A 26,772-nucleotide genomic window follows, 5' to 3' on the forward strand; every position below is an offset into this window, starting at 1 on the left:
CATTCTTCTCCTCCTCCTCTGCTCTCCTTCTCCCATCTATTTAGTCCCTCCCGGCTTAGAAACTCCCTGCCTCCCCCCCGCCTCCCCCCCGGCTCTCACTCGCTCTTTCACTGGACGCCTCTCCAGCTTGAGTGAGGCAGACACAAGCTTTGTCAAAAGGAGACTCGCATTCATTCAGCCGGCTGTTGCACACACAGCCTTGTATTTCATGTGAAGACATGTGGGTTGTCTCCTTCCATCCATTTATTTTAATTATGTTTTAATTGCCCGCCGTCCTCTTTTTAAATGCTTGCTTATTATTTCTATCAGGCTGATGTGAAAAATTGGCTGTGGCCCGTGATTCTCTCCATTATCTTAACTGATGATAGATTCCTCTCCTTGGGTTTCCTCTGTGTATGAACGGCCGGCGAAAGAAAAACAGATGTCGCCAATGTTTGCGTATCATTTTTCATTGCATTGGTGGAGTTTTCTTTTTTTGGGGCGGGGGCTCGTTTCCAGAAAGACATACTGTTAATAGAGCGAAAACCTGAGGGAATATATATATACTTCATCTTTTTTAGGACGAGGAGCTGAAGGTCGCCAATAAAAATTAACAACTTTTATACGTGCACTTGCAATAACATGTATAAAATGAACAATTTATACATGCACTTGCATATACATGTTTAAAATGAACAACTTTTATACTTTTACTTGCATATACATGTATAAAATGAACAATTTATACATGCACTTGCATATACATGTATACAATTAACAACTTTTATACGTGCACTTGCATTTACATGTATGTATTATTTCTTCTCCGCTCAGTGTCTAATGCAGGAGCACAAACACACATTAGAATAAGTAAAACTCAAAACTAGTGTGATGATCCTTTTAAAAAACACATTTTAAAGGATCATAATGATATTGGTTTAGAAAACAACTTAGAAGGTTTTTTTTTTCGTGGCTTCTTGTGAAGTAGGTGTTAAAATCAATTAAAGGGACATTTCACCCTGAAATGAGTACATCTTTCCCCTCCTCCCTGAAGACTCGTCCATCCCGACTGTCCTGGAGGAGTCTGCCCTCCAACCTGTTGCAGCTACATCTTGTGCTTCATATGAGTTAGATTTAGTGTAGTCGTCATAACTCTGCACCATCTCCGTGGAAATTGATGATCATTATGCGAAAATTTCAAAGTTGGCCAAGTAACAAGTGACCTCAATTCCCACATATTCGTTGCAGGGGGGGAGGGGTGTTGGGTGGTTGGTGTAGATAACTCCTCAGCTCCATCTCTGAGGAGTTAACGAAGCCTCACTTACCTCTTTAAATCATTTTCTGCTTGAGAACATCTTAGCCCCCCACAATCATCATCTCGCCGTCCCCTGATGTGAAATTATGATAAGTCTGTCAGCGCTTGTGTAAAGCATCTTAATGTTAATCGCCTAATCCTTTTATCTCAAGTCCGGACCGATTCAGCGCAGAAATCCCACCAAACAAAACAGTGTTTTTTTGGGCAGGGGGGTGGTTGTTTTTTTTAAAGGAAGATGAGCATGGCTGTGTCCTCCAGCAGCTTAAGGGAGAAAGGAGACGTGTCGCCCCAGCGGGGCGACGCCTGATCAGGAAAGAAGAACCCCGGGGTGGTGGCAGCGAGTAAGTCTCTGCAGCCGCGAGGGGCCTGGCGGGCTCTCGCCCCCTGGTGTCTGGAGGGGCCGAGTGGCTCAGCGGGCCCAGAAGGGCAGGAGGGAGGTGGAGGGGGGGCAGTTTCCAATCTCCACCTGTCAACCACCATTACGGACCCCTCCCCCGTTTGGCCCCCACGGGCCCTCATATTTGCAGAAGATGAATGGCTGAGGAAGAAGTCACGTGTGTGCCGCTGGAGAGCTCGGTGGCGGTCTCGTGAGCGCGAGCAGCCTCCGTAGACGCCGAGCGAGACTTATTCCCACACCCCAGGCGGGTTAGGGGGAAGGGGGGTGGGGTGAGAGCGCTCGCACCCTCCAATTTCGGGCCTTATCTGATCTGGTTCGGCGCCACCGGCAGATAAACAACTGGAAGACAAAATAAACACAAACAATCCCGATAAAAAAAACTACCCGAGTCTAACTGGTAAATCACAGGTTAGCTGTACGTGAGCGTTCCTGACACACGGTGCTGCACAACAGGCTGACCTCGGATGAAAATAAACACTGCGAGGTACACTGGGTCTTTATTTTGTGGTTTAAAAAAAAAAAAGAAAGAGAGAGAGCTGGGCTATTATCCTTCGGCCCAGGTGTCGGTCATGTCGAGCACGGATCTCACAGCGACTCCCAATTATTACTCGGTATGCTAATGTGAGAGCTTCCCGCGTTTTGCGGGTTCTCATGTTGCCAAAAATATCCTAGCGCATTAGTGAGACCCCGGGAAGCGATCAGAGCCGACTGCTGCGCCGCTCAAATTTAGGTTCATTATAAAATAATCAGGGTAGTAGACGAGCTGCTCTGGAGGAGCGGCGTTCAGAGACGGGAGGGGGGGGGGGGGGGCTCGCTCTCCTCTGCATAGCGGCGGCTATCAAGTGGCAGATCCTGTTTACAGTGAGGTTGCGTGCCCGTTTGTGTGTGTGTGTGTGTGTCTTGAGGGAGATGCTGGATGGCGACCACATGGGAATAAACAAGATACAATATTTTGGCGCGCGTGGGTGTGTGGATCCCGTCTCCGCATGTGTGTCAGCGGTGTGCATGTGTGTGGCATTTCACATGTGACACAACACATCCCTCCTCGGTGTTTGACTTTGGTAAGCAGCTTATCTTTCTGGTGTGTTAGTCCGTCTCAGGCTCTAACCTTTCGCTGCTTTTTTTTCCTTCTTTTTTGCAGACTAAAGGGCTGTTTTTCGCCAACCCCTCCGATAAGAACGGAGACAAAAGTAGCTCTCTCTCTCTCTCTCTCTCTCTCTCTCTCTCTCTCTCTCTCTCTCTCTCTCTCTCTCTCTCTCTCTCTCTCCGAGCGGCTGTGTCTCTAATGGCGTCCCTGTGTGAGCGTGTTGCTGGAGTGACGGGCCTCCTCCCGCTGGGAGGGGGGAGGGCGGGCGGGGGGGATCCCGGGAGTAACTGGGGAAGGTGTAACAGGGGAGAGAGGGAGAACGAGGCGGCGTAAACACTGTTGTAACACGTCGCAGAGAAAACCAGACCCCCCACCCCCGTCGTCTGCGTGGTTTTCATGTCGGCGCCGTCATAAACAACTGAGAATAAAGTTTGAATATTGCTGCGGAAGTTCAAGGGGAGGGAAAGGAGAAAAAAAAAGAAAAAACGCTTTTGTTTATTCAATCGAACAGCAGGAAATCTTCCTTTTCACGGGGTTCAGATTTGTGACTACGATTCAGTCGAGAAAAAGCACCCAAGGCTGCGATGACACTGAAGAGAACCGTCCATTTCCCCTCTTTTTTATGCTCTGTCTTCTCCTTCTCTCTTTTCTTTTTCCAGATGAGATGATGACCGGCGATGCTTCTCCGTGAACTCCTGATCGCCGACACCGCTCCGTCTCGACGCTCCGCCGCCGCCGCCGCCGCGCCGCGCTGAACCCTGCTGTTATTTCCCAAGAACCCCTCGGATCGTCTGCACACGGCGCACAATATGGCCTCTGCACTGTGGAGGAGTCCGATGTTTCGCTGCCTCTCGCTGCTCCTCTTGTGCTTCCACTGTTCACAAGGTGAGTTACCATGGAGCTCGCGCGGCAGAAAGCGCTAATGTGATGCCGATCAAGCTTTTTTTTTTTTCTTCCGAGAAGCCACTTACTATTCAGCTTATGAATGTGGCAAAAAATGTATTAGCGCGCATTCTTCAGCGTGTGATAATAGTTCCTCTGCAGTGGTTTTACCCTTGGAGCGTGAAAAACACAGTTTTTGTATCGAACTCATTGAATATTCCTGCGTAAAAAAGTTAACACTCGCGCCGACGTGATGTCGAGCGGCGCTCCGAAAACCCGCGCGGCGGAAGACCTTCCTCTAAAGGTTCAGCACCGCGCAACAGATTGCCAGCGTGTACTCAAGGTGCTCGCAGAGAATAGATGCATTTTTTTCTACAGTTTATTTCCGCATCATCCTGAGCGAGGCGGCGAACCCGAAAGCATCAAAAGCTTGAGTTTTTTTTCTTTCTTTTTCCGCGTCTGACTCGGGAACGTCGGAGGGGGGAAAGTGTGCGTCAATGTTTTTAATTGTCTGCGATGACATCCCGAGGCTCTTTCGGGGCTCCTTCCCTCACTCTTTGAATTAGTACATTTGGCTGTAATTACAAGTATTGTCACAAAACACTCCCGTCTGTTACACTGTCATCAAAACCACTGATGTTGGGATGTCTGCTTAATGATGATCATTATGCCCCCTTTTTCATTCCCATTGTCCCGGGAAACAAAGTAACCCAAAATCACACGCTTGTCTGCCGAGCATTGATTACAGATAGATAGTTGAAGCGCGTTATTTTGGGGGTCTTTTCCTTTTTCAATTTGGTTTTTGCCTTCTTCCTTCTTTCTTCCTCCCTCTTGTGTTCTGTGAACGATTTCTCCTCCAGTTTAATTTTAGGTCTGGCGTTGGCGTACAATTTGTTAACAAAGACATATTGCTATGGAGCAGGCTATCCCAGCAGCCTTTCAAGCACAGAGGCATTTTTATGTGTTTTTTTTTTTTTTTTTGGTGGATTAGCAATTTTAGATAATATAAAAGAGTCTTACTCAGGCATTTGAGGAATTGCATCTTGATTTGGCCTGACTTAGAAACTGAGTTGAATAGTCCTGTTGCATTTCTTAGAGAGGAAATACTGCCTCGGTATGCAGAAAGTCCAGGTTTTGGGTTTCAGTTGATGTGAGGGCTCTCAGACCCTAAAATGCATATTTGCCCATCCATCAATAAAGGAGTGTGTGTGCGCGTCTGTGTGTGTGTGTGTGTGTGGGGTGCAGGTCCCTCTGAAAACAATATCTGATTCTATCCACATGCCACTCACCTTCAGCCCGTCCAGCCCTGAGGGCCGGCCTCCCCCGCCGCTTGTGATCCACGCTGCCATCGTAGTAGTGCCAGCTCCTGCTTGATAATTACCTCCTGTCCCTCACCAGGAGAGAGTCTAATCAGGTTATCGCTTTCATCCAAAACATTCCTCGCAGCTTTTGAAATGCTTATCGACACGGCTGAAGAGAAAGATGTGGGTTTTTTCCTCCTCTCCCTCCCCCGGTGTTGACGTCTCCAGCCGGACTGAATGAACACCGGTCGGCAACAACTCTGTTTTGACAAATTTTAAACAATTTGTGCGAGATCAAATGAAATCAACGGCTATCGGGCTCTCGGTTTTATGTTATAATCCTTAAAGCGGCTATAATCCAAGTTTTTTTTATGCTGAAGTTACGACGTGGAACATTCATTTTCTGTGCTTCCTGTTGGAGAAGCTCTCGTTGTACTGCAGCCGTCCACCCTGCAGACCTGGGTTCTGGTTCTCCTTCTCATCCGGGTCTGAAAAGGAAGTGCCTTTAAACCCGTTGAAAACTGTGCAACCAATTTTGTTACCAGACCTCCTTTCCCCTGTGTTTGAGTCGTTGTACCTCAAATTAATTCCAATACTTGCGTTCATTGTATGTATTTGTTCAGCAAAGTCTTGGGAAACAAATGTATATCAGCCAAAAAAAATCACTTTTAAAAGATATTTTGATCGTAACTATGAACATCCAGCATGATATCAGCCAGATTACCAAAAATGCCTCCAGGAGCGGTCAATAAGACACCTATTTAGAAAGATTAAAAAGCCAAAAATAAATAATTATTGGCCTTAAATACACCTGGCGGCCAGACATACGACGCCACAGGAATGCTAATGCTGCGCTGTCGCTGCTGGAAGTTTCAACAAGCAACTGTTTGCTAACAAGTTTGTCTTTTCAACTGAGCGTAGGTACATTACTTGGGTAACTAAACTAAAATGACTGAAAGAAAGAACTATGGTGTAAAGAAAGTGAACAATGATGTCATCAATGACATGAGAGTAAAACCAGTAACTCTGGATTTCATTTATGCTTTGTTTTTCTTACTAATATATTGAGAAACCCTTAGAGAATGTAAGTTTATCATATTTCTATTGCTAAAAAAACAACTTTAAATGAATCTTTAAATATTGTCAAACCATATTCGTTTCATCCATAAAATGTAATGCGTACGGACACTTTTAAATTCTCTCTATGTGGGATTTCTTCTCAATGTTTGCGCTTCATTTCTTCTTTATCTGGCCACATATCTATAAGATGCCGCTTGCCGCGAGAGCAAACTGGGTCACGCAGGTATCCGATCTGTTTCAGATGTTTCAGACCGCCCAGTCTGCAGATATGAAAGAAGATGACCCGTTTCAAAGGGAGCGGCCACAAAGGTGGGGCGAGTGCACAGCCGCATGTCTGCTGCGACTGAACGGGAGCTGTTATCCGAGTCTTTAAAAGTAAAGAAAGACAGATGGAAGAGGGGGGCGAGGGGGGATTATGTTGTAAAGTCTAGTGTCAACGCTTTGGCTTTCGCCGCTGTGTTTAAATGCTAAAAGGAGAGCGGGCCTTCGTATCTAAATATTGCGCAACACAAAAAAAGTGAAATGTAAAAAAGCTTATCTGCAGAGACGGGGGATCAGAGAGAAGCAGTGTTGGTTTAGGTCCGAGCAAGCGAGCGAATGACAGCCTTTATATGCAGTTTTCTTTTAAACTATGTGTAATAAAAATGCAAAAAAGGGAGCAACAGATTTCCAGACAAAGCTTTTCTGCGCTACTTTGAGCCCCCCCCCCCCATCCCGCTCTATTGAAACACACTGCACATTTCTCTGGAAATATTCCTTGGTTAAACACAGCAGCATGTTTGTGTTTCTCCCCAAAAGGTTGCAAAGGTTAACAATACGTCTCAGCGCAACATTTGTGTCAAGCAGTGCCGTACATTGTGCTGATGGAGGACCCTCCCTCGTGCCACACTGGCATTTCCAGCCCCGGGGGTTTGACTGAATGGGGGGAAGCCATTGTGTGCTCTAACTCCACTCTGGCCCTGAGCCACACACATCCAGTCTGTCATCCATTGATATGCTTGGCTTGCCGTTTTATAATTCATATTGAATGCTGCGGGGTCCGTGGCAGGGGCGATCATGAATTATCAGCTAAACCATGGGAGATTCACAGATGACTGGTCAATCTGTGGGGCGAGAACAAGCAGGAAGAAGAAGAAGAGGAGGAAAAAAAAGACGTATATCAGTCGTGCATGAAAATTCTGCCCAACTGGAACTGTTTCAAGAAATGAGGCATGGGGGGTTCATCTGGATTGAATGGACTTTCCGACCACATGGAGACAGATAAATCATCACATTTCGTTCTTTTTCATTATTTTTCAGACAGTTTTGTCAGCGTTTGCCACGGTCCCGCTACGCAGCGCCTCAGTTTCTGCACAGAGCGCCGTGTATATATGTTTTTTTTCCTTCTTTTTTCAGACAGCATTGCGCAACAATCCGCCGCTTTTTTTAATACCAAACGCACCTGGAAAGTTTTGGATCACGAGAGAACACGAAAATTGAGTCCCATGAATCTCCAGGATCAGTATTTCACTCGGAGGAAATGAAATGCAATATCGCCCTCGATAGGGTCATCCCAGATTTATTGGAACAGCGATTTCTTTCTTTCTTTTTTTTGGGGAGGTAGGAGGAAGGGGGGGGGGAAAGCAACAGGAGCACAAAAATGTTTCCATCCAATCTGCGAATGTGAGAGCAAACGCTCCCTTTTTTTTCCCCTTCAGGAGCTCGTGTTTTATTGTGTGTTTTAGACGTGCTTGTAAAAGTTGTTGTTTTATAGCCAGCTGATGAACAAACACTTAATTAAATGGGCTCGGGGCATCAGTCTTCTGACAGGTTGATTTCGTTTGTTAAGCATGCCTTAAATCTCTCCCGCTCGCAGCGTCTCGGAGTCGCTCAATTCACACCCCTTATGGTAACAAGTTGTGTACACATTGGGAGCAGATGCCTGCCTCACTCTTTCCTTTCTTAAATGCTGTCCGCACTTGTTTTTTACTCTCTCCAGGCAGCCTAATTCAAATAATAGATGAGTCCCGCTTACAACCACAAAGTAGTTTGCCTCGGAGTCTAAACTTTTGGATTTGCTCGGTGTAAGTCTGCTTCACAGGAGGCTTCAGCTGTCATAACAAAGCAATGCATTTAATCTTGAGTGGAAGCAGAAGGATTTCAAATAAAATCAAGTCTACACTATAGAAAGCTGTAGGTTTTTTTTTTGTTTTTTTTTCTCCTTCCCCTTTTTTTTTGGTGTGTGAGAAGGTGTTTGCCAACAGTATAAATCAGGTTTGGAGCAGAGACAAAAGTATTTATGGAGGCAACAGGAACCTGTCGGATCTCAGCGCGGTTCAACGTTCACCCAACACTTGCGAATAGCTCGGAGGCACGTCAGAAGTAATTTAATTTGAACAAAAAGCACGAGAGCTAAACAAACATGCAAAAACAAAAGGAGGCGTATAACATTTAACACCAAAGGGACATTGTGCTCAGGCAATCAAAGCAGATTGTTGCTCTCTCAAAATACCTGCAGCAGATAATTCTCTTTTCCAGCACAGCCACTCCAGCTGTTTTTTTCCCCTCCTAATCGTGACATACATTTTAAGCATTAATTTGTTAAAGAGAGCTTGATTTTGGAGACAGATTGTGTGCGAAAGAACACGAAGGCCATTTGAACAAAAAGCCCCTCGCTGTTACAAAAAGGGAAAAGAGTACAGGGACATCAATTATGTCTACTCGCTGTGAAAATGGTTTGAAAAAAAAAACAGATGCATTTGTCTTCACCTGTCCTCCTCGTTCCATATCAGAAATGTCACAGCAGCTCAGGTCCCACCTCTTTTGTTTTTTGCTGGTTATGATTCACACAACAACGGACAGTGGTAAAACTAATGTCGACAGAGGAGGAAAGGATGGCAATCAATAAAAGACGTTGCGATGGATTCAATACATGTGCTTTTTCTGTGCTTCCTGTGTCACAGCCGTGTGTTTTAGTCTGCACGAAGATCTCTCATGTGCATTCTTAAAGCAAGATAAGATGACCACTTTTGCGTGGTTTATGGTCATCTAAGATTCAAACCTGTGTAATAATATGGGCCCTCTCTCTTTCTCACTCTCTCTCTCTCTCTCTCTCTGCCGGCGAGATCTCACGACAGGCCATGAATGCACCTCTGTTGCCTTCACTGTATTAGTAATCTCGTCAGGCTGAGAGGCTGTGCCGTAGAGCATGACCACACCGTTTTTGTCCAGGAATTAAATGTCACCTAAAGGTGGGTCACCTGCAAACAAAAGGCCACCAGCCGATTTGCAGGTATAAACAGTCGAAGATAAGGAAGCCCTCTCCTGCCGTGCAGGAAATTGAATAAGTACAGAGCAAGGGAGGAGAAAAAAAAAGAAAAAGTCTGAGAAACGGCACAGCACAAAGAGCGTTTTTGTTTGCCTTGCGCTATCGGTATTGACCCCCTCTTGTAGCGCAGAGCCCCATTGAGTTACGCCAGGCACAATGGCCTCGCAGAAAACCAGGGGCAGGAAGCTGTCTGTCATCAAGATCTCCCCATCTGTGCATCTCTTATCAGCGGCCCCCGTTTTCTGCTGGCATTGACCGGAATGCTGGTGGAAAGGGAACGGGGCAAGGTCATCACGCTCAAGCCAATCAAAGTGGTCAGTGTTCCAGAGATAGCAGCGGGTTATTGCCAAGGAATGTGCCTGGATGTTTCCCTCCTCTCCTCCTGGTAAATCTGTGAGATACAGAGCTGTGTAAAAAGCCCACAAAGATTTCCCCTGTTGCACCGTATGTACAGTCACATGGTCAGTGTGTCTATGCATACACGGTGTGCTGACGGCAACGTCTTTGTATGCATGGGAGACTCTCGAAGGGCCACGCTGCATCCGGCGAAGCGAGAGTCACATGCTCGCTGGAGACAGCCAAAACATAGGCAAATATTTAGGAAAATGTACTGAGCGCGAGCTACTATGTCACTGTGTCTCCTCTTTCTCTGTTTAAGGAGAGAAACGGTGATGAAGTGCATTCTAAGCGTGCTTTAAAAATGTCTTCATTCGTTCACCTCCATTTAGTTTTGACAAATTATGATGACTACAGCAGAGAAACCAACAAAAAATGTTTTTTAAGCAAGGCAAACCACTTCCAAAATCAATAATAAGAACATCAGGATCATATGTCTTAGATTCAAATGAGATTTTACATGATTTTGCATTTCATCTTTACTTAAATTTCTTTAAATAAAACTCATGAATCTCGTCCACACAGCCTGCTCGAGGTGACGCTAGCTCGACTAGCATTCCCGCGTGACCCTCGCTTTGCAGGGTGGAGCTGTCCGATCCTGAGAGTCTCTCCCGTCCGCATACATCTACTTTATTATCCTGAAACTGGAGAGCAAGTGCACGTGGGTTTGACAGCTAATTTAGTATATTTAGTCCAGGTCCTGCTACAGCGTGTTTAATCTGGAAACGTTTCCAAAGCAAGATAAACGTTGTTAGCAGGTGCTCAGGATGTGTCCTGTAGACATTCCTGATAAGAAGCGTCCATTTATTTCAGCCGGCACAGACGCTGCCCTCATTTCATTCAAAAGTTTAATTTGAGATAAAAGATTAAAAAAAGGCCTTCTATTTGACTTTGCGTGTGCAGCAGCTAAAGCCGCCAACACGTCTTGCGTCGGGGATGAAACACAAACACCATTTTATTCCAACTTGAATACCAAAATTGCACCGCCTCCACTCGCTCTACGTAAACACAACCTCAACAATGCCACTCCACCCACAAGTGGATTCATTTGGAGACGCGAAAGCACCAAAATGGACTCCCGCCCCGTTGAAGTGATAGCGCCGCTGAGTTAAAGGCTACTTCCTCTCTGCGTGAAGCTAAAGACTGCGGTCCCTCATCAGAAACCGTCTCGTTTCAAGCCTTGATCTCTACGTTTCCAGTCATCCTTATAGTCTGTGGTTCATTATTCATGTGATGCGTGTTCCAGCTGTAGCTTCTCCTGACACCCTGTCTGCGTGACGTACTGAGTGTAAAAGCCTCCTGGGCTCGGCTCTGTTCAGGCAGGGTTGATTAGGAGGTGGAAATGGGGGGTGAGGGAGGGGGGGACTCTGCCCCAGCAAACAAGAACAGAGACGCAAAGCATGTGATGGAGACAAACCCACATCCTCCTTTTTCCCCACTCCATCCGCACCCTGAGGGAAGCACCTGACTTATTCTGAGACAATTTCTTGAGCGGAAAATCCAGCGGGGGACGTTCAAGTGCAGGGGTAAAATGGGGGCTTTAAGGGGAGTTAAACATCACTCAGGGCGGATCAAACCTGTGAAACTACACCCCTGCCGCACATGGGAGGGTTTCTTTAACTCCCCTCTTTCGGCATGTTTCATCAACTTCCTCGCCAAAAGGGGATGCAACAATATGTTAGATATTGAACAAGCAGTGGACTAATTCTGTCAAAGTGAATCTCCCCCAGGAGCCTATAGGTGTTTTCATCTTCCAAGTCGAACCATTTCTTTTTCTCTCAAGTGTTTAGCCTCTGTGACAGTTATTTGTGACAGGATTGTTTTCTCAGTAGACTATACAAGGTGTTGAATTATACTTTGCTTTAATCCGAGACTTTACCTATTTTTATGGTAATGTCGCCGAATAATTATTGTCACTCTGACTCACATCGAGCACTGACCCTCTTTACATTTAGAGGATTATACAGCATGTATTGGTCATGTAATAACGCTGTTTTTCATGCAACCAATCGACGGAGGAGGAAAAGCTTGATTTTTGCAACCAAATTAAGACAGTCATTATAGCCGGGCTTTAAAAAAAAAAAAAATTCTTTAGTTCCCACTCCTTTGCTGGGATTTCTCCATCTGCAGCCTTCTCTGCAGCTGAGCCGGCTGAACCAAAGTAATCCACCGTGTCGACTGTGCATCAGTTGTGGCAAAACTTCAACATTTTCCGCGAATTGCCTTAATTCCAGACATTCAAAACAGAACAGTGTGTGCATTTTAAATAACCTGTGTACACTGTGGGGTTGTTAGACACTCCATCGAGGGGCCTGGATGTTTAAAGTGGTGTTTTGGTATCACCCTAGGCCTTATTCTCAAGATTGTGGCTAACGGGTCGAGGTAACTTTCCATTCCCCACCGCCACTGTAGATACTCAGGAAATGTGAGTCCGTCAAAGCAATGTATGCTGAGGGAAAAGCAACAAGGAACTTCTAAAATATAATAGTTACCACATGACTCTTATCTTTCAGTCCAGCTAAAACACAGACTGTAGCCTTCTGGATTAGCTAGGCTAGTGCCGGCTAACTGTTTGGTTAGCTAGGCAGCAACTCGCCTTTTTGTCTGCGTTGTATTACTTCTCGTACCGTGTTTATCTTGATTGTACCTAAACAGAGAGAAACACATGTCGATCCTTCAGCATCTGGCTCTTCTTCTCGTTGACTTTTGGGGCGGCGTAACCGTCTCCAGCAGCTCGCTAATGTAAATAAACTAGTGTGCTGATAGATCGGCAGCTCTTGGTCGTACGTAGTTGCCTACCAAAGCTAATCCAGGGGGTTACGCACTTTGTTTACTTTCAGAAAGAGACAAAAGAATCATTTTATATTTTTAAAAACATGCCAGTTTGTGTTTGTGCGGAGAGTTTGAAGTTTTATACAACTGGAGCCAGCAGCTGGTTAGCTTAACTTAGCGTGAAGATGTTAAATGACATGTTGTGGTTTAAAGGGGGGTTGTGTGCTTGAAAAAATATTTTTGTACGTATCAAACAAAAAAAAGATCTACTGTTTTAGTTGGTCAACTTTAAAGTGCTCGTAAGCAGATTTAGTTCCCTCCAGAGAGACTAAGATGGCCGTGTTCAGTCTCCTCCGGCGCGCTAACTAGCTCGTCTCCTCAGACTTCTTCTTGTCTAGCTCTCAGAAAGAAAGTGGATATGCGTATTTCTCAAAATGTTGCATGTATTAATATCATATGATTTAGTTAAAATGTACCTTTACTTGGAAAGTTTCGGAGGCTCATGCAGCTTCTACAATATTTTACAGTTTGTTTCCTGAATCGCCGCCATAAAGGGGCAAAGTTAGCATGACCCAGTCATCAAAATTGCCACAATTATGACAATTAGACCCAGGCTGAAAAGGATTTTACCTCTAAATGCTTTCTTGTGATCAAGCTTTCTCTAAATATGTCCCACCTGAGGAGTTAAGAGGAAGCAGCAGGGTCTGTCACACTCAGCCTCGGCAATATGAAAAACACTCAAACCCCTTCACCGAGACATGTGTCAACATGGAGTTTGTGATTCTCTCCTCCCACCCGCTGTTTTTTTTTTCTTCTGTAAATTGAGAAACATTCAGGAGATGGAATTAGAAAGGGGAAAAAAAAAGCCGTAGAGAGTGGGAAGAATAGGAATGGGAAGTGGCTTCACTGGATTCATGGAGGCTATCACCAGAAAGAGGGAAGAGATACGACTCAGAGTGCTTCATCTCACCACAAATGGACTCCTATATTGCCCGTTTCTATTTTAGAATACTTATATCGGAATCAAGAGTGTCTGATAGCAGTTGTCTGGGAAAGACAGGAGTAGCCCCGGGGTTTGTGGTCTTGTCTGACACTGTCTTTAGAGACAATTCCCGGCAAGGTGGACTAGAGCGGGGCCTGAAATGTCACGGGAAATGGGTGCCATATGTCCAACTAGATTGTCAGTGTTCCACCGCATTTCGACAGTTGAAATGAAATGCGAGCCGAGTTCTCGGGTTTGTTGTCTGTATTTTGAAAGGCAGGTGTTATTTTGTGAATCCCAAATCTCCCTTCTCATCTCCCACCTCGGTCCTGTGAGCCTCTCACTTCTGATGGGCGGCCATGTACTGCATTTGTGAACGCGTGTCACACATTTCGCGCAGCAACACTGGAGGCCCGACAGAGTTTAGGGGATGTGGGAATGAATATTTTGAGAGTTGTCTTTGTACTGCGCAAGCTGAATTAATCCCAGTGTTTAGTTTGTCAGTTCAGAGGCATGTACATGGACAGTGAAGGGCACTTAGATTGTATTTAATACATAAAAGATTCACCGCAATGGCCTCTTTGAATATTTAATTTTTTTGAAAGATATTTTTATTCCTTGGCCAGCAATCAAAAAAGTTCCACCGAACAGATTAGAAACACTGCAGCAAAGAACAAAGGAGCTGGAAAGATGAGGCAAAACAGTGATGATGCTTTGTTCCCTAATATTAAGAACACTTTTTTTTCCTTATCCTACTTTATGAATTGCCATTGAATTCCACCAGAGCAAAACATGCTGTAAGACCACTCTGTCACTCCGGATATTGGATTACCGAGGCATCCCCCGCTGTTGGAGGAAAAGCTTGACTCTGGGATCTGCGCTTTCTTCCAAAGATGTTGGCTACCAGTAAAATGGGGTATAAAACAACATAAAAAGACAAACAATCTTGAAGTACTCCTGCTGTGACCACGGTTGGGGCACTCTTATTTGACTAAAGGCTACACCCTCCTTTATGCCGCAGAGAAAGCGTCCCTGTCAAACCCAAGCTTCAGAACAATGGGGGCCAGCCATGGGGAAACGGGGCCATTTGCATGCAGCTGTTTGCCGTTTCCAGGACCACAAAGGCCAATCAAAGGAACCTTAATGGAGGATGACAAGCGTCAACCAACGCCTTTGCTCTCTGTCTGTGCCGGCCCTCGCCACTCTGTCTACCTTCCAAAAAAATGGCCCGCATTTTTTTTTTCCCTTCTTCTTCTTTTAGACTGATCAAACATTCCTCCGTCTCTCTCTCCCTCTCTCTCTCTCTCTCCCCCACCGTCTGAAGTCCTGAGGCGGTGGACCTCGAGAGGTTAAAGGTTAGCCGGGACTGCCAACACACAGAGCGGCCGAGATGAACCTCAACATGTGTGTTACGGTCCGGCGCTTGCAGTCGCGCGGCGCAAATGGCAATATCTCGACACCAAAAAACCGCTATTATCTTTTCGCTTCATCTCCAGGGTTTTTAAAAGCCACCGAGTGTAACTCTGTGGATGGTTTCAGATGCACCCATCTGAGCCACAGTACCACTTCCAATTTCAAGGGTGTTGATAGAAAACAAAATATGTATTATGAGTGTGGGGGGTGGGGGGAGGGAAGCGGGGGGATTGTCGCCAGGGAATTATCGGCTGTCAACTGGAGAGAAGAAGAGAAGAAACTCCTAGAATGCAACATATTGTGAAGCAGCCCTCGGCCCTTGCTTTTGCTCTCCTGAGCTCAATAGACGGCTTAGCAGGCAGGTCAGGGGGAGGAATCTGAAAAGCTACTTTCCTCTCAGTCACTCACTGACCAGAATGCTTGATAAGGCTTCGTGTCAACAGGGCCAGGAATAGGGATCACAGCCAATTATGGCGAAGTCAAATGGGCTACCGTGGCAATTTGACTAAGTGGTCATATAAAAGCATTATTCAATTCCCTCACTGATTGTGCAATTCAACGTTGATCTGAGGTACAGGCACGGAGAGAGCAGGCCTTCCTCCTTCTTCTTTTTTTTTTGCACACAAGCGAGGATCGTGTTATGGATTTTTTCCTGCAGTTTTCTTGACACCGTTTTCCCTGCAGCTGGTGCCCTTCTGTCGCAGTCTTCAACTGCTGCAAAGTTGAGCAGTCAAACAAAGCAGAGAATGAGAGATGAAAAGCTTTTCATACCTCCCAAAGACATTGACATTTGTGCACACAAACAAATGTGCCTCTCTTTCCCAAAAAAAAAAAAAAATCTCGCAAAACTTGTTTAAGCCCAGAAAATCAACAGCGAATACCTTCATCCAGAAACCTTTGTTGTCTCAGGGTTTTTTTCCTTTCTTAGCTCGGCTTCAATCCTAAGATCTTAAGCAACATTCAGTCAAGTCGACCAAAAATATATTCGCTTGAATTCAGCTCCCGGTTTCTGCAATCTCCTTTTATATACATTTCAACTTTTTACACAGATTTGTCATCGCTTTCTCAATTACGAGTCGTACAGACGGTCATTAATGAGACCGAGACGATCCGCCGGTCGGAGAAGAGGCAATTTATCCGTCAGCTTGCCAGTTTGCTTGTTTGGTCCAGATACACTCCCCCTATTTGATGCAGCGCTAGCCTATGACCACAGAGAACCGCACGGGCGACGGAGGAGGACGGAGAGGAGGAGGAGGAGGAGGAGGAGGCCTGCAGGGCACAAGCCCAATCAATCGCTCGGCCTCCGTTGACAGCAGTCTGCCATTATGCCGTCGCGGGCCTGATCGATGGGCAGAGTCAGCGGACAGCCAGAGAAAAGGAAGTTACGCAGGCAGATGGCCGTGTGCGCGCGTGTGTCCGCGAGGGTGTTTCTGGCGCTAGACGACGCTCCCTCCGCTACAGAATTCATTTTTTTTTGTTTTTAAAAACCCATGAAATGCATTCTTTCTGTCCTCCGTCTGTAGCTGCCGCGATAAACCCGTCACTCCTTCCATGAGGGAACGGCAGGCGAGGGCCGATCATTAGTCTTCGCCAGTAAAGCCGGCGACTTCACTCTCGTGTTTTATCATCCACCATCCTGGACAGGTTTCCTGAACGGTTTGGGGTAATTGTAGTGGTTATTGGAATAGATCGAGTGACCCCCACAGCCCTCCACTCATGGTTGGGCCTCACTGACGTCTCCTAATGAGGTGATAAACAGTCCAGCTAAGCAGAATCTACTGGCCATTAGACAGATCATGGCGCTGTAATGAAATGTCTAGTGGCCGAAAGCCAGAGAATTCATTCCATTAGTTTCATATTTTGTTATACGACGACTACTACCACAGGCAGAAGTCTCTCCTGAAATGGGACGACTCCCAACATTATACTCTCAACAATGTTTCACAGATGTGTGTGTTGGCGAGTGTGACATGTGCAGACTGACGCGGAATATCATTAGAAGTGAGCCGGGAACTGCTGGCTGCAGGGAAGGACTAGCAGAAATGTGGGTCGGGGGGTTTCAGGGTAGGAATTTCAAGCCGGAACCACTTCAACTCGGAGCAGTTCAAACAATGCTAATTGCGTCAGGCCCCGACTGTCAGAAGTGTGAGGATAATTATAGCGAGAGGGAGGAGGGGGGTGTGGGGGGGTGCAGAGTGAACCCGAGGTGGTAAGTGTTAGTACATGACAATGCTCGCGAGCCAATGGGAGCATGGCAAAGGCAACAGGCTGAAAGGCTAATTAGGAGAGAGCAGTGCAGAAAATACTAATGGTAGCTGCCCCCTCTGGGACCCGCTATTGCTGCAAACAACGGCGATTATTGACAGTTCACGCCGCGCTCCGCTTGCACTTCTTAAATGGAATACATTTGCATGTTCTACTTAGATTTTACCTAATTGTTTTCTCAGAATCGCACACTTTTTTTAGTTATTTATTTTTTACTTCAGATAATGGATTTCTTTCTTTCTTCGTTTTTCCACCCCTCGCTTTTTTCCTCTGCCTCTTTGCAAATCTCCATATCTTTAGTTTAACCCTATTTGTGACATGACATTTTATTACTTGGAAATAAAGAGGAATAACCTACTCTATTGTAACCTGCTGAAAAGAAAGGAAGGGGGAGGGGGTGTCAGATTTGAGTGAAACAGTTAAATTTTCCCGAAAGTAGACCTATTTGGCTGTTCTTCCATCTGTTCCATGTATAGATTTTTTCCCTCCTGTGTGGACTCCAGACTCTTCGATCCCCGACACGGTGAAATAGATTATATTACGCTCCGTTCTGCCGGGATTCTGCCTTTTTTTTTTTCTTCCTCTATCCGTCTTTGCAGAGCAAGTAAAGCAAAAGAAACAAATGAGGGGGAGAGGGTGGGTTGCTTGTATGGCTGTAAAGGAAACTATTCTCGATCCAGATAGGATTGTCTCTGCGGTGGATGTTCTCTAGGTGGAGGCCCCGCTGATGCTCTGCAGCCTTTGTGTTTGCTCAGGAATCTCTGAGGTTACCACCGGTCTCCAATAACTTAGATGTGATGCCTCAGCCAACAGCCAAGACCGCAGAGAGATGGGGAGATGAATTGTTTTGTCTTTCTCCATTCCTGTCTATGCGTGTAATGGCCCAACTGTTTAAAACCCGTGGTAAACATTGGACCGCTGTCGCCTATTTATTTTTTTGGGCCGGTGGATTTTTTTTATTTTTTTTTATCACCGCTCGATGTGTGGTCCGACTGAAGCGGCGATCCTCATTCCTCATTAGTTTCGTTATTTGCCTAAAAGTTGTGCCCCATGTCTTTTGTTCCCCTCCAGGGTTCAGCCGCGCTGCCTTGCCTTTCGGGCTGGTCAGGAGGGAGCTCTCGTGTGAGGGATACGCCATTGATCTCCGCTGTCCGGGGAGTGATGTCATTATGATCGAGACGGCCAACTACGGCCGAACCGACGACAAGATCTGTGACGCCGACCCGTTCCAGATGGAGAACGTCAACTGCTATCTCCCCGACGCCTACAAGATCATATCACAAAGGTAAAGCGCTGGGGAGAGGAGGGATCTTATTTCACAAACACAACCAAGAGCTGGCAAAGTACGGACCTCTTTTTCTCTCTCTCTCTCACTCTTTCTCGCTCTCTCTCCCTCTCCTTCTGCGCCTCACATTTCTGCACACAAAAGAAAGCGTTTTACATTATCACCCTGCGCGTACAGGACAATTAATCACCACCTCACACCTATTTGTCTTTTATTCCCTCACTGAGCTGGATGCTAGATGTACGTAGGTGGCGAAATCAGAAAAAAAACTGGGGCGCGGATTACTTCTGGACGGGCAGGGATTGACATCCGTGCGGTGCGGCGGAGCTCTTCACACCAGCTGCGCGGTTGTTGCTGCTGTTTGAGTCATAATCAGTGTAGCTCGGTGAGACGGAGAGGCACATGAACACCCTCTTAATTCCCTCTCTGGAACATCGGGCTTGCTTTGTTCAAACGCTTGTACCGCATTGAAGTGGCTGTGCCTCCAGGTAGTGAGCAGCGCCCATCATCGTGCCTTTTATCCCGGCTACCCTCTCACAGGATGCTGCCTCGCTGTCAAACGACAGCACAGCAACACTTCAGCTCGACTGCTGCTTACCCCTAGAGGTGTGTGTGTGTGTGTGTGTGTGTGTTTTAAAGGGCACTGGATGAACTATTCATAGATAGTAACCAGCGCAGTTCGTCTTCTGATGCTCTGCCCTAACCTGGCCCCCCTTTAGGCGAGCTTCTGAGCATCATCGCCCACCATCTCGCTCCTCTGGGGGGTTTCTTCCCTCCATCACGCCCGCGTTTACCCTCGTGATGCCGAACTACAGAACGGCTCGGGAATAGACTCGCCGTCTCACTCTGTCTTGGTATGTTTACAGCCGAGTCCCAGCGCTTTTCATACAGTAACACACACACACACACACACACACACACGCCCGAGAGTAGCCGCGGCCCTTTTGGTTTGAACCCCATTTGTTTGAGACGTCAGCCGCTCCCTCGCTGGAGTCCAACTTCAAACTTATCTCCGCGGACGAATCCCCGGAGGCGCTGTGCGAGCGAAAAAAAAAAAAAAGAGGCTTTGAGGAGGATTCTGCAGCCACAAGCCCGTAGCCAGAATTATTCTAATGATTCAGATCAGAGAGAACGGGCTCCTGACCGTAATTAAGGTCGATGCGATAACACGGAGACGTCGAAGCAGTCGCGAAGCTTTCGGGAGAACCCTAATCAGCCGTCCTTCAGTCCCGAGCAAACCGGAACCGGTGGGGATGTTTTAAAAAAAAAAACCGACACAACACGAAGACACAACTCTCTGCCGATGTCGGGGAGGATTAACAAAAGGCAACAGCGCCGCAGAGTAGATAAACAAACACGGTAAACAAGACGGAGGTGATGGGAACAGTGGGACGTCTGCTGAACAGAGTGGCGGTTTTTTGAAAATTGCGACGCAGCGTATCGCTCAGCCAACCCGTTTTTTTTTGTTTTTTTTCCCACTGAACAAAAGCAGCTCGGCGGGAATCGACTGGCTCGCTTTTCAACATTCACGTCGATGCGTTTTTAAGCGGGTAAAGTGGCTGGATGACAAATGTACAGAGGAAGTGTGGCGGGAGCTGTGGTAACTGCAGCTGTTTAATATTCAGCCGACGGTTCCCTCGGAGATGTGCTGTTGATGGATGATGCGTCCGACCGCTCGCTCCGCCGACCTTGTTCCCGCCACCTCTCCGGTTTCCCCCGCTAGTGTAGGTTCAACAGCTATTCACACGCGAGAGCATAATCTAAATAAAGCTGTTTCGCTGACTTGCCTTTTCCTCATTTCGAGAGCCTCCTACGACAGAATAAATGTTTCCTCTGGTCAGAGGTGCAGCTCTTAGATAGAAAGCAAACACTCTGCCACCACCGAGACTGCGCTCGGGGCAATGGAGATTACGTGCAGCAATTTCAGCGGCAGTTTAAAACAGGGGAAGCGTGTCTAAATGCTCAGCAACAACGCCTCCCTTTGCTCCGAAGCATCTAAAAATTGCAGTGCAATAGATACCGGGAGTTGAGTTCTCGCTATGCGACAGGAAATTAGCGGCGGTGATCTTTTCAAGCTTTTTGTTTAGGTTTTTTTTTCTGGTTTGCGACTTGAATGTTTTGGTTCTCGTTGGACTGTCAACTGGGGAAAAAGGGACCGAGCGGTTTCAGAGAAAAAGCTCCGTTACACTGACGTTGCTCTTCCTGCAAACAGCAACGGCAACATCAGAAGAGAGTGCAGCTTTTCCCCAGGAGTTGGTCGAGACCCAAAATGGAGCGAAAAATTGAGATCCGACGGCCAGAAGCAGGACTCCAAATGAACGTTGTTGCTGCACCGTTTCAGAAAAAAATCCTCGTTCCAAACACATTTGCGATATCGACTTAAAAGGGGATCATTTGTCCGTGTTATGTACATGGTTTGCCTTCATATCGCGAAAAAATAACCGGAAAAAACTCTACATTAAAAGTGTTAACGATGTACTGAAGTCATTTTTCATTTCCAATGTCTATATTATTATGTATTATAATATTATATGCATCTTATCATTGATGCATCAACATGTAAGCGGCAAGTTAATATTGTAGCCGGTGGGTGTGGAGTAAATATCATTATATACATATGTCAATTTTATTACAATAACACATACAAATGCATCACATGAAATGAGCTAATACTAGCTTTTGTATGCTGAATCTTGACTACGTAGTACATTTGGCTTTCCACCCTTCGGAGCGCGTGTCAGTCAGACTTATGAACCCCCCTGAATGAAATCGATCATCTCTGGATGGATTTGCAGTGACTCTGTCGCTCTCATCCGCCGTCAGTCGCTTCATGTTTTGATGCGGCGACCTTTGTCCCTCTCAGCGGCGCTCACTGCAGCGAAGCCGGAGAAGAGGATCTCTTAAGTGCAGCTGGCACCGGAGTCGCTGATGTTTGAGCTGATGCTATTTGCTAACTTCATAATGGACTTTGTACCTTTTTTGTATTCACATATATATATAATATTTAATAATACATTAGCTTCAAGGGAAGGTTTTGTTGCAGGATTTCAGGGGTGCAACTGGAAAAGCAAGATCTGTGTCTGGTTAATGTGCATTTACCTTCTTATTCACGGCGTTAACGCGTCGTGGAAAGCGCAGAGTCGAGGCTATGCGCGGTCGTTTGTGTGGTTGTTGTTGTTGTTGATGTTGTTGTTGCCGCACAAGCCCCATTTTGCGGCGACAAAAAAGCCTCTTGAATTACTAATGATTCTTTGAAAGTCATGTCCAATGTTGAAATGTACGTCCGGCTCGCACGGCTGCTACTGACCCTCTGAAATATTAATTTCAGGCTTGCAAATTGTTGAATGTCTATTTTGGTGCCAGTTTCTTCTTGTTTGCCTGTGTGACTGCTGACGTTACTCTCAACCCCTCGGCCTCAAAAGAACTTGATTGAAGTGGAGCCAATTTCACCCTATGCAGTATTTACACAGACTCCTCCACCTTCCTCCCCTCCTCCCTCTATAACTTGAACTTCTTTAGCACCCAGACACATCTGCAAACACACACACGCACACTAACTTTGCAATCCACTCATCGGACTTCCAAAGCAGCATTCTCCATTATTCCATTCTCGAGGGCAAATAACCAATTTTTTAAAGAAGAAAACAAGAAAAATCTGTTTTCAACTTGTTTGTTACGTACATGCAGAGGAGCAACCATTCCAGTCCACCCGCATGTCACCGCCACCTGTCCTGTGTGTGTGTGTGTGTGTGTGTGTGTTTTTAATGAATGTCTTCCCCTTTCAATAGCGGTATGAAGACGCTGTTAAAGGAAATGCCATTGCAAAATTCCTAACATGCCTTTTAGCTGCTCTCTTGCTCTCTTATTCATCACCACATATTCATTTACATTCATTTACACCCCCTTAATGCCTTCATTCCTCTCTCTGTTTGCCAAGGTGTAAGCTTGAATGCATATGTGACAGTCCGGGCCGGGATTTTTCTTCGATTCTTTTGTGCGGCGTAACAATGAACCTTGCTCTTTGTTGTTTTAAACGTGTCTTTGCCGAGTGCTCTTGCTGTGGGTAGTCATGATGAAATCTCTGGTCAATCTTTTTTTTTTCTAGGTGCAACAACCGTACGCAGTGTGTGGTTGTCACTGGCTCTGATGTCTTTCCTGATCCATGCCCTGGCACCTACAAGTACTTAGAGGTCCAGTATGAGTGTGTTCCCTATAGTAAGTATCGCCATCCAAATCTCACACTGAACTCTTATTGTGTGCTTTTGTGTGTGTGTGTGTGTGTGTGTGTCTGTAAGTGTCTGTAGACTAGACAGATGTGCTGTTTGCTTTACAGATGATACTTCAACTGGAGGACTAGCTTTGATCAGGATTCATTTAAGATGATGTCAGTTCACCGAAATTACAAATAAGATTTCATATGAATTTATATTTTTCTCATGTACCTCTGAGTGGAATCCAGCCATGCAGATATATATATATATATATATATATTTTAATATCCGTCTTCAGGGTTGGGTTACGATAGCTGCTTCCTTTTTGGCTCTGGTTCCCGGGTTGGCAAAATACCCACATTTGTCTGGCTCAAAGGCTAAAGACCCCCTCCTCATTGGACCGTATTGTTATTTATGTAAATTAATGTTAATTCTGTAATGGCTTCAATGAAACTGCTGGTTGTTGTCTGGTTAATATGCTCGCTGCGAGCCAGTGTCTGAGCTCAGCCAAAGAATGTTTGTGAGGCAGAAGAATCATCACCTTTGTGTTCCTTAGAGCAACAAGACCAACTTCTTCACATATCATATCAATATTTTAAGCCCTCGTCTCCGGTGTAAAGAGCAAGTAGCTCGTGAAAAATAAGCTCCACTAAGCTCGCACTAAAACACAGTTTTAATGCGAGCGAATACAGATAGAAATGTAATTAGTTCCAGTGATACATAAAAAAAATGATGAAAACTAGACCTTATGAAATTTGAAAAGAGATTTAAAAAGGGCCGAGGATTTGGATTCAATCCAATGTTGTCGAACTCCATCTCAGTCGGCGTTTCTGCTGCGGTGCAGAACAAACTAAATGGACTCACAACAATGAAACATGGCGTTCAAATGTTTCCCCCCACAAACAGTGTTCCCGTTGCTCTGGATAATCCACAGAAAACTTTTGATTGGGAGACCTTTTCGACTTAAAATCAATATAAAGAGTCCCTCTGTTGCGGCGAGCAGCACAAACTAAATTCCATTCACCTGCTTTTTGGTTGGCGATGGAAACTATTTCCAAACCGCTGGCAGAACACAACCGAATCCATCTGCATGACTGGATCCCAGTAAAGGGGAAACTGAGAAAACTGGGTGAACTGACGCTTGAAATGGCTTCAATAACAGTGTAAAGATCTGATGCCTCTTGCTGGGATAATAAGGGAGAGATTACACAGAAATGGGTATATTAGAGGTCTTAAAATAGCACATTACATTCACTGATGTCCTGTGGAAAACAGACTTCAAGACGGGGGGGGGAGAAAAAAAATCATAAAAGTTCAACTAAATTCCTGCAGTCGGTCATGGATCGACTTTAGTGTTTCGGAAAGTGAACGTGATTTAATTAAATGTGCCGCAGAGTTGGTTGAATCCGGCCCTCTTTATTCTAACCTGTGTCTATAGTATCTGATTTGTGTTAATCTACCTTTTTTAAAAGGGTTTCAGAGTAGTTTATGAGCGCAGGCTTCTTCGCTGCCTGTGAAAGTACTTAGTATTTAAATTGATGAATTGTAAACATCTTCAGAAATACTCACCCTTCTTTTTCTCTTCTTTCAAACAGACCTCCCTTTCACCTCCTGTCCCGTTCTCTCTCTCTCTCTCTCTCTCTCTCTCTCTCTCTCTCTCTCTCTCTCTCTCTCTCTCCCCTCCCCAACTAACCTCTGTGCTCTCGTTTTTTTCTTTAAAACTTCTAATCTTTCACATATTGTCGCCCCCCCTCTCCTTCCCTCTCTCCCTCTCTCTCTCTCTCTCTCTCTCTCTCTCTCTCTCTCTCTCTCTCTCTCTCTCTCTCTCTCTCTCTCTCTCTCCTCCCCCAGAATTTAAGCAGCTTCAGCAGCCCACTACAGAAACTCCATATTAGGCCGACTGCTCATCAGTCATCTCATGTGCCGGTGCTCTCTCTCTCTCTCTCTCTCTCTCTCTCTCGCTCTCTCTCGCTCTCTCTCGCTCTCTCTCGCTCTCTCTTTGGCTCATTGTAGGAGTTTGGTGTGTAACATTAGCGCCGTGTCATGTTTTACGTGTGCGGGCGGGCGAGTCGAGGTTTGATTTGTGTTCGTAAAGTTTGAACAGATTCCACCCTCAGTCGATACACGCCAACAATAACCTCTGTGTTGTTTCTCTAAGAATGCTATCCATCTAAATATGACCAGGAGATTATTTTTGTGTGTTGTATCCCCTCTCCCCCTTTTCTCCCCCTTCTCCCCCTTCTCCTGCCACTTAGACGGCACATTTTCTTTAGAGGGATTTACTCTGCGTTTACATCGGCCAATGCATTATTTTGTTGGCAGTTAAAAGACGGTAGGAATGAAGCGTTTAATGTGCTGGAAAGCGTTGGCACATCGCTCGTCTCCAGCCATAACTTGTCTGTTTTCATATCCTAGGATGAGAAGACGTTGCACTGACAAACACTTTTCTCCCCCCCCTCCACACCCACCCCCACCCACCTCTAGCTCTTCTTCCCAAAGCAGCCCTGCAGTTCATCTCATGGTCATATCCTCCAGCTAATTCTTCTCTTTGTACCTGGTAGTTGACTCACGATAACCTTTCTCTCCCTCTTTGCGCTCTTTTTTTTTTGCTTTCTTTTCCAATGCCTGAAATAGAAGTGGAGCAAAAAGGTAAATGAGTGGTCTGGTCCCACCTCCCTCCCTCCCTCCCTCCCTCTCTCTCTCTCTCTCCCCCCTTCTTTGGCTCCTTGTTCTGTGGTGTTGAGTCCAGCTCCCATTCACGTCTCCCCCCACCCTCCTTCCTGATTGCCTCTCCTGTCAAATGCTAAACCCATAGGAGGATTGTTTTGCACCCGCGGAGTCCAAAGTGAATCCCTAAACACAATTTCAAATGACATCCACGGCCATCGAATGTAGTTTTTTCTCTCTCGCTATGTGAAAGAAAACGCCAACTGTTGGGTGTTGATTTGTTCCAGGGACTCTTGCCTCGCTCTGTGTGAACCCTTGAAGAATGAGTAGTTGTGTGTGTGTGTGTGCGTGTGTGTGTATATAGTCTTATTTGGCGTAGTTTTAGTTTGCTTGGCCCAACTTCTGCTGCACCCATAGCACGTGATGTGAAATAGCAGTGATGGCTGAGTGAGATTGGCACGGACAGGGGGAAAAAAAAAAAAAAATGTTTGAAAGGAAAACAAGATTTCACTGTGTCCCTTTTATCCCGAACCAATTAATTCAAAAGCGTCCAAAAGGGAACCTTGCCATGGCCTCTCTCTCACCCATCAGTGGTTACTCCTGTCTTCCGCCACCAGAAGTAGTGAAAATCCTTTACCACTGTTGTCCGATCTCGTCCCCCGACCTCCACTCTCATCTTACCTCTGCTTTGCTGCCGCCACCCTTCCCCCCCATCAACAACCTGTTGTTCACTCTTATCCCAAGATGTGAAGTCTGTTCCCTTTTTCATTTCGGTCGACGATCCCCAGTCATGTCGTCAGTATGCATGTGCACAGTGTGTCCATGTATCCAGCTGTTCATGTGGCATTTGACGCCAGAGACAGGCTGGTCATTTTTTTTAAAAAAAGAAGCAAAAAAAGCAACAAAAAACCCCTCTACTCCTCATTGTTCATGTCTTTTATTTGCAGGATTTTGTTCCCTTTTTGTTTCATTTTGTTTGGTCCCTGTTAGGATGTAGCGGCAGACCCTTGAGACGCCAGCTCACGTCACCGTTCTCATTCTACGGCGCCATCGTTTATTTCCTTTTGGTTCCCTCCCCCCTCTCCATTAGCGCTTAGAACAAAAATCATTAGCTAAAAAACATTCCTCCCAAATTCCCAATCCCTGATCTCTTTTATCCCGCACTTCAGTTGTACGGCGGCAAGACTTGATGCGTGTCAAATGTTGTGGCGTCCGCTTTTGAATATAAGTCGCCTCACCGCGTTTTGTGTTCCACTCTCTTCCCTGTCACTAGTTTTCATTTGTCCCGGGACTCTGAAGGGCGTTGGCGACGCCACCTTCCTGTTCGAGGCCGAGCAGCAAGCGGGCTCGTGGTGCAAAGACCCGCTGCAGGCCGGGGACAAGGTCTTCTTCATGCCCTGGACGCCGTACCGCACCGACACCCTCATCGAGTA

At 45.9% G+C, this 26,772-nt stretch overlaps 1 protein-coding gene across 11 annotated transcripts in view; it reads left to right on the plus strand.

Annotated features, from left to right (window-relative positions):
- LOC137804799 (adhesion G protein-coupled receptor L2-like) overlaps positions 1-26,772 on the plus strand; it is an 86,951-nt gene that overhangs the window by 18,151 nt on the left and 42,028 nt on the right. For 8 of the 11 annotated variants that reach the window (XM_068604200.1, XM_068604191.1, XM_068604233.1 and 5 more), the window contains 5 exons: positions 3,438-3,663; positions 18,248-18,461; positions 22,567-22,676; positions 25,307-25,321; positions 26,613-26,772. The exon at positions 26,613-26,772 is cut by the window's right edge and continues 641 nt beyond it. In XM_068604200.1, coding sequence (XP_068460301.1) covers positions 3,588-3,663; positions 18,248-18,461; positions 22,567-22,676; positions 25,307-25,321; positions 26,613-26,772 — 575 coding nt within the window. In that variant the 5' untranslated portion in view covers positions 3,438-3,587. Of the gene's footprint in view, positions 1-3,437; positions 3,664-18,247; positions 18,462-19,239; positions 19,316-22,566; positions 22,677-25,306; positions 25,322-26,612 lie in introns of those variants that run through there. The other 3 variants (XM_068604208.1, XM_068604224.1, XM_068604249.1) reach the window with 2 other exon arrangements.

Source organism: Clinocottus analis, unplaced genomic scaffold, assembly GCF_023055335.1.
Source record: "Clinocottus analis isolate CAN_PGR_092001 unplaced genomic scaffold, fCliAna1.0.p SCAF_11, whole genome shotgun sequence".
In the NCBI taxonomy this organism is placed as follows: Eukaryota; Metazoa; Chordata; class Actinopteri; order Perciformes; family Cottidae; genus Clinocottus; species Clinocottus analis.